The 12,536-nt window shown below is 44.6% G+C and overlaps 2 protein-coding genes across 2 annotated transcripts; one reads left to right on the forward strand and one right to left on the reverse strand.

Annotated features, from left to right (window-relative positions):
* Positions 1 to 941: 941 nt before the first annotated feature.
* On the forward strand, positions 942 to 3,621 carry LAJ45_03901 (uncharacterized protein; the record flags this gene model as incomplete). The annotated part of the gene is made up of 4 exons (XM_046113483.1): positions 942 to 1,095; positions 1,390 to 1,767; positions 2,080 to 2,174; positions 2,236 to 3,621. The coding sequence occupies 4 exons, from the start codon at positions 942 to 944 to the stop codon at positions 3,619 to 3,621; spliced, it is 2,013 nt and encodes a 670-aa protein (XP_045973212.1).
* A 4,134-nt stretch (positions 3,622 to 7,755) lies between these two features.
* LAJ45_03902 (uncharacterized protein) lies at positions 7,756 to 11,646 on the reverse strand (the record flags this gene model as incomplete). Its single annotated transcript, XM_046113484.1, has 4 exons — positions 7,756 to 8,324; positions 8,380 to 10,434; positions 10,597 to 11,096; positions 11,528 to 11,646. The coding sequence occupies 4 exons, from the start codon at positions 11,644 to 11,646 to the stop codon at positions 7,756 to 7,758; spliced, it is 3,243 nt and encodes a 1,080-aa protein (XP_045973213.1).
* Positions 11,647 to 12,536: the final 890 nt, after the last annotated feature.

Here is a 12,536-nt window from a genome sequence, read left to right on the forward strand (position 1 = left end):
ATGCGATATTTCTGGTGTGAGCACTTCGAAGTACTCTAGTACGTATACGATATAAGAATTTGTATGTAGGTACACTCGCTCATGGGGTGAAGGCGGATCCTGTCTGATGGCGGTCAGGGACGCCAAGGGCAAACAGAACCATCAGACAGGATCCGCCGTTAGTACTAGTAGTGACTGTACATAATACATTTGTGTGGTTGATGTGATAGGAAGGACTATAGATTGGCGCGGAAAGCTACGTACGTTTTATCCCTGTTGTGGACGACATGCCTCTAGTACCGACCCGCACTGTTGACATCCCTCTCTGGTTATATGTTGGTGACCTAAATTGCTAGTCCTATAAATGAATAATGAAGAAGCCGCATTTATATATTTTTCCTCTTATTATGAGGCTCAATTGATTGACGAACCTCATAACTACATGTATACCCATGTACCTACATATGATGTACACATGCATGGGATATGTAGAGATAATACTCGGGGCAGGCAAAAAGTACCGAACAATGCGAGTTTTGTCTCTGGGCTTTTTTGCAGTAGTTCACGCCTAGCACACGCACCCATTGGTGAACCAAAAACCTGCATTGTCCGGTACTTTATTCCTGCACCGAGTATTAAATTATGCGGCTCCCATAGGTACCACCGGCCGGCCTTACTAGAGCAACCCCGCCAGACCTAGCTAAGCTACGTCCGCAGCCATTAACTGCTCATAAAGAGTGCCTGTTCTCCCTTCAATTCCCCCACTCTCCAAACTCAATTCTTCAGTGTCGAGATTGCGCCTGCTCTTCATCCCCTCCTCCCCGTCCCCCCTTCCCATCCCTATCCTCTCCCTACCTTCTCGCTCTCCTTGCGCCCAATCAAAGACGGCAACCTACATAATTACTCTTTGAACGTGCACCAACAAGTTCTCATTCAGGTTTATCTTCAAAGAGAGAGGCTCAATGGATAACTTCTCTGCAACTGCAGCTCGTATGCTGCCAGGAGTTGGATCACCTGTATCTGTTGGAGGTGGGATGTTTGACATCACAGCAATCCCAGGATTTGACCTCGTGCAAAGACTATTCCTAAAATTAGGATTAGATTCTAGCGTACTAGGCAAGTGTTATCTCCAAGTCAGCATGCATTTTGTTTCTACTTGCTTTTTTTTTCTCCTCTATTTCCAAGCTCAAGTTTGAATAAAACGAGCAGCACGTAAGGCAGACTTCTGGCTACCAATGAGCTCTTAAAGATCTCACTCTGATATGAACTGTTTGGCCAAAAAGCCAGCTGTTTTAACCTTCCCTGGTTTCACCTTCCCTGGTTTCACCTTCCCTTCCAATTATCTCAGCCTCTTCATTTTGTTCTATTCACATTGGCAGTACATTCCTCTGACTTATCTCATTCATTTAGTCACCATTGGGATGTCTCTAACACTCCTCACCTCTCTTTTCTCATTTTTCACTTATTCCATATCCTCCGTTACAACCCTTACCCGTTTTATTTCCGCCAACCTGGTATCGTCGGCAACAGTTCACTCTTCAGATGTAACCTATCTGTATGTCATGCGCTGGCTAGCGGCCAATCATGTGTCCACTGATTGCCGTCTCTTCTGTGTCACGAGCAGAAAAAACCCCATGAGCCATGCTGTGAAACGTTTTAGTTCATATGGACCTTATGGCGATGCTTCAGCGCGAAATGAAGAAGATGATGATGATGACCTTGATGGCCTGGATGGATCCTGTGAAGAAGATAGACTGGGCCCAAAGCTCAAGTATACTCCTGCACCTGGTAAGTTCTGTCGGGGTCATTTCTTTTATTTTGATTCTCGGACATATGCGATTTCTATTTTTGAAAGTGTCAGCAATATGCGTGGCTGTGCGTGTGTGAAGCTAGTAGTGGGGCTAGTTAAAAAAGACCCACAATCCTTCATCCCTACCTGCCCTAAGCGGTGGGTTTGTAACACTGCCGGTCTTGGTTCACTATTCGTTCATGAGAATAAACACTTCCGGGCTGATATCCTCCCCACCCTTTAAATCACAAATCAAATCATATCTGGCTTCTCACTCGGGCCGAATACCTTGCTAATACATAAGATTTTAGGGTTCCTTTATTTTTGGTATAAGAAAAATCTCATTTTGATCAACCGTAAGCTTGATTTGACATACTATACAGGCGATATCCCGGATGAAACGATGGTATGTCAATCCTCATGCTATAATAAATCATCCGATAACTAATATTCCCTCCACCCTGCAGATTCTGACAACGATTGGGCGTTCCCCCAACCTCCTCCGTGAGCTTCTTGCCGAAGCCCGTCGAGAGTATCTACTCGCCCAGGCTAAGAAAACAACGGTATATACCATTTCACCTACTCCGTTTGCTCAGAAGAGTTGGGACCAAGGCCGTCATCGTCCTTCCCGCGACATCTCAACTGTCATTCTGCCCCCAGAGTCAAAAAAGCTCTTGCTCCGTGATGTGAAGGAATATCTCAATCCAGTTACAGCTCGTTGGTATGCTCAACGTGGGTTGCCCTACCGCCGTGGATACCTATTCTATGGACCGCCTGGAACTGGCAAGACTAGCTTGAGTCTTGCTCTAGCCGGAGAACTTAAAGTGCCACTTTACATCTTGAGCTTATCTACAGGAAGCCTAACTGATGAGACTCTCACCATGCTGTTCGTGGGGCTTCCCAAAAAATGCATCGTTCTCCTTGAGGATATCGACTGTGCGGGAGTTCAAAGAAACAATAATGGCAATTTCATGTTCGATGATTCCGATTCGGAGGAAGATGACGAGGAAGATTACAGCTCTGATTCTGATTCAAAGAGTGGAGCGAGTAAAAATAAGGAAACTAAATCGAAGAAAAAGACAACTAATAAGATGGAGGCAACTACTACGGGGCCACACAATCGTATGAAGACATCAGTCAGTTTTTCAGGATTGTTGAATGCTATAGATGGAGTTGCAAGCCATGAGGGGAGGATTCTTATCATGACTACCAATCACAGAGAAAGACTGGATCCTGCTCTGATCCGTCCTGGACGTGTCGACATGCAAGTCGAGTTTGGTTACGCTGGTAGAGATACACTGGAAGAGATTTTCCGCGAGCTTTACTCACAAGTTGATGGCATGGACTCCGCTACGATCGAGGAGGAAGAAGAGGTATTTGGTGGCGAGGATGAGCCATTGATACCCTCCGAAAAGAAAGCCCGTAACGAAATCGATCGTCAAGCGCAATATACACATCTTATTGCAGAACTCGCCGAGAAGTTCGCGAGGATGATCCCAGCTGATAAATTTACACCGGCCGAAGTTCAAGGATTTCTCATATCCTACAAACGAGCGCCTAGACTTGCAATTCGGAACCTCCCGGCTTGGCTGGATTCGAAGCGCTCGGCAAACGAAAAGAAGGGCCTCAAGAAAACGAAGAAGGCCAAGTCTGAGGAGACCCCCGAATCTAGGAAACCAGGACCTTCTAAGGGACTTTCGGTCAATACTATGGGTTTACACAATGACGAACTGAGAAATCTTCTCACGGAAATCATCAATACAGTCCTAAAAGATAATAAAATCTTGCAGCACGATAACAAAGCCAACAAAGCGCCTCCTACCCCATATCGCCAACATCTCCTACTCCCGTGAAGAATGAAGTTACAACCATAGAGCGGCCGGTTGATTTGGGCTACAATGAATGAAGGGTTTGTGAATAAAAGTGCATCTTGTTCAGACACCGACATACATACCATCACTAATGATGTTCACTTGTTGTATTTACGTACGATCTTTAATATGGGGTATCTCTTTAGTCAGTAGTTCATGTCAATACAAAAATGGTTCTAAGTTTAAGCATAAAGTGACAAGCATTTCCATACAGGGATTTCTCTCCGAAAGTTCCGTTATTAGAACCCGAGCGTCTACCGAAACCGACCCCCATATTTAAAAATTCAATACACGAATCGATACATAAATATATAGTTTCTTTTAAATCATAGAATATCACTCGGTCAAATATGCGAAAAACTTTTTTTTTGTTTCATTCATTTGCAAAACCTATTTACTCCGGTACTCCAAAATCAATTTATCAATTCTAGAGTGAGTTTATCCTGATAGATCATGCAGACCCATCATGCATACGGTTATATAGACTTTTAACAATTAATTTTACATACCCGGCCGGTTTCAAATGTTTGATCCCTCAAACAAATAATGCATACCTGTCAAAAGTATCGTTGAGCACCCTAGGAAATAACAAATACCGTATACCAAGAATGCTGTAAGGGACTGTCATGTGTATCGGTGCGGGGTAGCTTTGAAGAATGCAGCTCAGCCTTATCAAATATCAAAATAAACGAATACGCTCGTATAACCTGTCTCTCGTCTCGTCATCAAATTACGGCAAGATCGAGGTAAGGCATGAATCGAAAACCAAAATCTGCAAACTGCTCGATATGCTCCCGGAGTTTAACTAGTCCGTTTCGGTCGGCTCCATGTCCAGCAGTGCGACGCAGGAGCCTATAATCATCGGAATGGGACTTTAAATGGCTGAAATAATTGGCACGGTCACTTCTCGGCCCTTTCCTGATAGACTGATCTCGCTCATTCACCAATGATCATACCGGTCTGATCGACTTCCCCCCTGCTCTGGAATGTATCATGCATATTTCCAATCATCTGTTCTTTGCAACCACCTTGAATCGCTTCGGTTAGCTCCACGTCTAGGATCCGCCCCGGTTAAGGAGGTAATCATAAGCTTCTGACCGGAGGTGTTGAGGATTACTGTGTAGTTGCTCCTCGAACATGAGTACTACATGCAGTTTCATCCGTAACCTATGATAACGAGCCCAGAAAAAGGTCATTAGAAGAGTTAATGTTTAAGGAATACTTAGGAATATGCACTTAGCTACATATCGGCCCGCTTTATGGGGCCAACAACCAATATGTTTTTTTAGATATTGCAATCAGGTAGTATCTGCATTAGCAGCTTAGCGTTATTATCTCCCCACCCACGGATTCTACTGTTTCTACATATAGCTATGTAAAGTATTATGACTTACTTTTATGTGAGAAAACATTAATAAACGAACCAGTAAGCAAAGGTACTACAGGTCCCCCGCAAATTAAAGTTTCATGATTGTCTTTGCTTCCGCATTACCCCCGCACGCCTTTGCCAATGCATTCCGTTTGCCTTTAAGAGCCCTGCCCCTGTTGGTCAACTAAATGTTCGAGTCATTGGATCACTTGATTCTGCCCTCCTTCTACTCGAATAACAAGTTGAACTAACAATTTGAACTCATAATATTGCTCATATAGGTGTTGTGATAAAATATGTGAGGATGGTGAAAAGGTATTTGGCCCCACACCCGTACACTTCGGGATCCGTGATGTTAGAATTGTCTGTGGGCCACTGGCATAGGTCAGCTAGTACTATATACTATAACCTTCCTCTAACAGGGTACTTAAATTCTGGTTAGTAGACTACTAATACTAATAATACTGTGCAAACTCTTCATTCGTTACAAAAAACCGTTGTCCCTAGAATGAGGGACCATTCAATCTTAACAGACCTTTCAGTATCTAGGGGCCCAATTAGCATATGACATATTCATAATTTGGGTGTAATTCAGCCTCCCGGGTAAAAAAGAAATAAAGCAACCACGGCATGACTCAAAGTTATCCACTGTAGAATCTATAAAGGCTTCAGCAAGATTGGTGTGCAGAGCCAAATCCAACTTTAAAAATCTACATGGTATTCAAGATAACAGAATCATCATTTGCCTTTTTTTCAACATACTTTCACAAGGTAAATTACTTTGCACCCCTGTCCCATATCTGCCCCAGGCAGGATTTGGACGCCGCCTTCGATGAGATAGTTAAGTATTCCCTCATGATTTTTAGTGCCTTTCGATGGACCTCTCACGGACGCCCTGAATTTTCCTACAAATATCTCAGTTTTTGGTGCTTCCACACACCCAATTCATTTTTCGTCTTCATATTTCAAACAACTTGAGAGACTTACTTGCATAGATGAATCATAGGTGATCACTCGCAGGAATTGGTCTATACAAGGACCTCTAAACTCTATCATTTGACGGCCCCCATTCTAGTCTGCGGCTGTACCACCAATAAGGCACCAGGCACTACGCACTGATCCTGAGCGCTCGAACTCATCTAGCGTAGAGGTGAACTTAGAAGGCGATGGCGGCCCCCCCGATATTGTGACGTTTCAGATATATGTGTTGAGTCGATAGCTTTTTCTGCGTTGATGGTAATCCTAAGGGCTGGAAAATCTTCAACCCCGCTCTTCATGGAATTATTGTTTAGCGGACAGCGAACTGCTAGCTCGCATGAAATGCCTTACTGATGGTGAGGATTTAGCAAGGCGAGACCGGTGCTAAGCGAGCATACATAGTTGTTTGGCTGATGGGGGGTCCCTTGCGATTATGACGGGTGCGTTTTTTCTGCTGATGCTGCTGTGGTAGTCATTATTCGATTGGATGAGAGGTTAGAAAGGTTTGTTTACCGAATACGGCGGTCAAATAACACAAAGGTGCCAACAGCATTGAAGAAGTCATTTGGGTGACGTCATGGATAAAGCACTTGGGCAAAGAGGACGGTGAATCAATCATAGAGTACATCCTCCTTATCCATGTCTCAAACATCTCACACGTGTACTTACACGTTTCGTTGATCCTCACTCACTCCTCACACAGGCTGATTCATCCACAACGTATGCCCACTACCCACGGACTGCAAGTACAACCGTGCACACGTACAGTGCTCGGTTGGTAAGACCAGTCAACGCCCCACCCCGCCACGTCCCGGCCCCACAAACGGGCTCGCAGGACCAGCTCCACGGCGTATTCTGCAAGATTAGTCTTCTACACTGAGTCATCTGAACTTTTTGAAGTGGTTGTCATCTATCGAGTGATGTCTTATGATTGCATTGTTGCAGGCTCAGGATCTGATGTCTTTAGATCCACGTGCAAGTTAAAACAAACTACATGTTTATCAGGTTTAGTTTAGTTTCTTTGGATAAACTTTCAAGGTTTCATAAGGCAGATCAACCATTATGCTTATTGGATAATCATTCCGTCACAATTAATGAATTAAACAAAAAAACAAAAACAAATCATTCCGTCACGTGGATCTAACGAGTGATATTCAATGACGCATGCATAGCCCAACTCAGCAAAACAAATATATCCATGTATACTTATTTTTATATATATAAACCATACCCTACTCTATATAACATAGATTCATCGGGCGAGATTGTGTGGAGAAGAAGGAGAAGGTGAAGGTGAATAAGAAGCGAAAGCTACCCACTAATGAGAGAGAAACGGAAAGGGAAGAAAACAGCTGCGGTCACACAAGGACGTAATACATACTACAGAGAATGAATCAAATAGAAATAAAACAACAAAATACCAACTCCTGCACTCCCGTTCCCTCTGTTCGTGCAATAGGCAATAATGCTGCAGCGCAATCGTACCCATCATAATCGCTTGAAATCCCCTTGCGCCAAATGAACAAAAAGAATAGAGCGTTAAACTTAAGTGAGGGAAAGGAGAAAATTTCCCTACGCTATGCGACACAGATGTTGGATATATACTGCATAAGACATTCGAGCAAACCCGTGTAAACGCCAACAGTAAAAAAAGGGGGGGGATAGATAAAATGAAGGTATTAAAACAACAGAACTTTTAAGAAAAAAAAAGAGAGTTACCTGATTAAGTACCTCATAGTACTTCTTCACACACTTGGTACTTACCAAACCTATTCTGATGGAGTTGGGAAGTTTGGATCGGCCCAGCACGGAGCCGGCATGTATTCCAAACAATTGAGATTCCAACTAATGTTATTCAAGTTGAAATTTTCACTCATCATTTCATACTCAAGATTTGCTGGACCTCCACTAGTTTGATAGTGTCCATCAGTATAGCCCCCCATTGTCATTATATCCATTCCCTGCCCATTATCATGGTGGTGCTGTCCATAATCTGCTTTTGAGCCTGCGCTAAGTCCAAGTAGCATCTGAGCATCTGAGGCTGGTGTTGACCCCACAAGTGGATATTTGGATGTCGGGGAAACCGTTGGGGTTGGGGTTCCATGTTGGTGGTTTGTGTGTGAGGATGGATGCATAGATAATTGCATTTCATTCCTGTCGTCGTGTATCATCGATCCTTGATGCGTAGATGGTGCAGCAAAATGGTTTTGATGGTTTTGATGGTTTTGATGGTTTTGATGGTTTTGCTGGTAGTTATGAAGATCGTTATTGGTGACAAGCCAGGTTAAATGCATATTTGGCGAGTTTGATGTGCCAGTTGCGGTTAGGAGTTCAATTGCTAAGAGTTTAATGTGTCAGTAATGCTATTTAAAGCTGTGGGTTTGAGAACAAACATTGATTGGAATCACCATGAAAATTGCCTCCAAACGGTGATGGCATCGTCTCGACAACACGACCACCACCACCACCACCACCACCACCACCATGCAAGCTACCAGCTAGGGACATTTGGGTGCCCTCTTCAATCTTGACGAATGTAGGGCCTGAATCCCTCAAATCTCCAGGAGTGAGGCCACGGAATCGCCCCAAGGTTCTCGGGGTCAAACGAGGAACTTCGACACCTTCCATTTCTTCCTTCGTATATAAAAGCGGATCGACAATCCCTTTAGTCTTCTGATCAAGGACTGTCAGAATATACCTAACGCCTTCCCAATACACTTCCAACCCTTTCAATGCCTTATAGCACTTTTGATAATTCCCGTGCGCAGCTTGTGCTAATAGCGCATGCTTCTTCTGGACCCCTTCCATGTTACTCTTGTTTTTGGATTCCGGAGGTAGATCACCCTCGCATCCCATGGCAGTAGTGCCGTTATTGCTGACGGGCGAAACCAAGCCTTCAGCTGCATTTCTACAAATTGAAGCAGGTGCCAAACTGAAAGAATCGCATCTGTTTGACAATTTTGAGGGAGTCGGCGAAGGCGTTCTCGAAACAGAGTTAGAGGAGGAATGTGCCAATCTCTCCTGCAAAAAAGCACATGCAGCAATGTAGATGGGCTGGCTGCTGAATGGATTTCCGTTCACAGCTCTCGGATCGATCGTTTCTGCAAACAATAATATGTCTGAGATAGTCTTCGCTGAAGACATTGAAAGTTCGCGGCTATTAAGAGATAGCTCTTGCACTCTACCTTCAAACGCGATTAGGAGAGTTGGGCGATGGAGCAACACTAACAAAGCGTGGAACCAGATATGCAAGAGTAGGAATACAGATCCTTGATTTGTTGAGCTGTACTGTCGAAAATTTGTGACGTTAAAATGAAGGTTTAGTGACAGCCGCTGATAAATTCCTGTTAGCTCCGCCTCCATCTCAGAGAGACGAGCGAATGTATCCTCGACGCTCTTATGCTTGTCGTTTATACTATTCAGCAAATCCGTGATTCGACCATAAAGATGAACAATCCTAATCAGGGCGGGAAAGGGCGGGGGGAAAGCCGAACTGGTCTCTTCTTTGGGAAAATCGATCTCAACTTCTTCGGCGCGTATTGTTACTGGCCGGCCTGTGCCCGATGATATAACCCGATCCAGAAAAAAAACGGCCCAGAAAGTGTCGGTCCTCTCTTGCTCCTGAATTCTCGCCTCTTCCTCATTCCTCTGCACGTCATACCCCATCCTATCACCTTGATTTTCCTCCTCACTGCCAGTGCTTCGACTCCTCATTCTCATCTCCTCCTCCCGACCTTTTGCATCCCCTCTCATCCCTTCAAGCTTATGCAGGCCCAGATCCTGCGCCATTCTGATAGCTAACCCCAAGAACATCCACAACCCGCTATCACGGTTGCTCCCAAACTCCACGTATGCCAACAGGATACAAGCCTGCACAGTCGAAAGTTTAGGACAAGCAAACGTATCAACCACTTGACCTTTTGCTCTGTTTGCAAAGGCCGTGCCGTACTCGGACATTTGGGTTTCACCGGTACGTTTTCTACCTCCCCCCTGTAATAACGAGTTGGTGGAGAATCTTGCTGTAACTGCGCATACCGCATCAACCAGTATGATATCGACACGTTTATCCCTAACATCCCTTGTGAATGTTTCTCGATTCAGAAACGGAAAGTTACAGCCAAGGTTTACAAAGAATGTTTCAACCAAATGGGCTATGAGCGGGTTGTTTGGTGTGGAGTCATTAGGATCGTAAAACGGAATGTTTTCTGGCACTCCCGAAGAAACTGTGGGCGTTGGCGAACTATTTGTGAATTTTGATGTGGGAGAAGTGCTGGATGAGCTTGCAGACATTGAATGGCTCGCGCGACGGACCCAACTCGATTGATCCTTGACCTCTACGACCATTTGTTTATAACCGGGGACGATGGCCGTGGGCCCAAAATATCGGAAATACGGAATTCGATGAGGATGACGATTAGCCGGATTCTGTGTAGCTGGAGGCGTTCGATCTACAGCCAGAGGCTAGAATGAGCACCAGAGGTTGAAAATATAATTTCCCAATAACAGGCGGAAAGATAATGAGTAGGGAATTGAAAGGGATTTTGAGGTATGAGATATAGCCTGTATCTTAAATGAAGTAAAAAGGAGAATAATCGGAGAAGAGCACCAACATCGCAAATCCGGACTAGGACCACCGTCTGTCATTCCACACCTACTACTTTGCCCATCGCCTCCTCCATCATTCATCCAGACACCCCCTTTGTCATTTTTGTCCTGATGATCAACGGACTTTCGCTTCTGCGACTGCCTCCTAGAAGGCGGAACATTTTTGCCACGTTGTTCATGCTGGTTACTCGGTATATCACAAGGTTGCGAAGCCGAATCGGCCCCTTGTAAGACTCTCCGATCTTTGGGGGATATACTGGGAGATGTTAGATAGAAATGTTCTTTTACTGTCGGCTCATCCTTAGGAGTGGTAGCTGCAGGGGTGGAAGCTGGTTTAGCAGGGACTTCTTGTTGCCGCTGTTGCTGCTCTTGCTGCGGACTATGCGATGGCGTTGACGGGGCAGGATCAGAGTATCCCAGGCATGAGTGGCCGTTCTGACGACAAGTATCGCAGGCAGGTTTCTCGCCGCTACAGCGAGTTTTCCTTTTGCGGCAAGTCTTGCAGCTTTAATCCAGCTCCATAAGATGGCAACAAAGTTAGCATTGGATTCCAAGCCAATCATAAACAAAATCGAAATAAGAAACGATCAAATAAAAGAAATTTCCGATCTCTGAAGAGAAAGCACACGTTTATTCCAGGGAATGCAAATGCATGGATCCTATGAATGACAAGACGATATATCTTTTATGCCCTATATCAAGACCCCGCAACTCGTATTCACGGGGGCCGCGCGGGTGGGGTGTGAAGGGCAATTGTGATTGAAAACCAGGCAAACGAGAAAAAAAGAAAGGAAAAAAGGAAAAAGGAACAATGATGAATTAAAAAGTGGAAGAGCGTGAAGAGTTATCTTTGTTTTTCTATCCTCTACCATCCTCACTTTTTGGAAAAGACTCATTTCTAGTTTGAGAGGGGTTGATATGCAGGAAATTACGTACGCGGCACTAATTCTTCTTCTTTTAGCATGCGGTTGTCCATCGTTTGCCACAAACCGGATTGGCCTTGTAAAAGGCTGCATGGCATGCGTGGGTTGAGGTACCGCCACGGCAGCTGCCATAGACTGCTCAGGCAAAGTCGATGACGATGGCAGCAGAATATCTACTTTGTGATTTTGATATTCCGGTAGCTGATTCGCTGTTGTGGGGGATTCTGATATATGTAACGTAGTAGAAAGTGGAAGTAGTAACGATGAAGGAGTGGGAGGAGGATGGGGTTGTGGGGGGTAAAGAGGACAGGAAGCTGTAGTAACAGCAGATGACTTGAACGGGGAGAGAGGATCAATCGAGGCCGATGAAGATGAATTCAAGACTTGCTCTATCTTTATGTTAGACGGAGATGAAGACACAGATGAGGCTGAAACAGAGCAAGCAGCGTTCGGTACGTGCGTAGTCGCCATGTTTTTTTCCCTCTCTAAAGGGGGAAGAGAGGGGGTAGGACAACACGTGGGGAGAAGGAGGGGGGGGGGGGGCGTTGATCTGATATGCTCCACTTGTGGTAGTCTGAACAGAACTGAGGTCTTATTTTCCTTCCTATGCTTCCTTGTAACAATACCAGATGATTCACGCAAACAAAAAATGAATTTATACTGAGTGAAAAGTTAATGATTAGGTGAATGATGGTCGAATGAATGATTCAGAGGAATTCTTTCGGTATTTTCCGTCCAGCAAGAGAGAGACAGACACGATATGAGGCCGCGGAGCTGTAGTGACCATGAGATAGCGTTAAACGAGAAGAAACAGAGATGCAGAGCACGGACAAATGTGTAGTACTTAAGTGTGCATGCATGTATCAAGAGTATTCTACCTATGTATGTGTGGATGTGGATACGTGTGGGTAATAAAATATGTCTGAAGATGTATGTGTGTAGGCTACGAGAGTGAATCAATGTATAGCACCCAAATATCGGTAGTGGGTATGTAGTCTGAAATGGACGGTTCCAGAAGGATA

This window comes from Morchella importuna (assembly GCF_003444635.1).
Source record: "Morchella importuna strain M04M26 chromosome Unknown Morimp01GS009, whole genome shotgun sequence".
NCBI classification, from domain to species: domain Eukaryota; kingdom Fungi; phylum Ascomycota; class Pezizomycetes; order Pezizales; family Morchellaceae; genus Morchella; species Morchella importuna.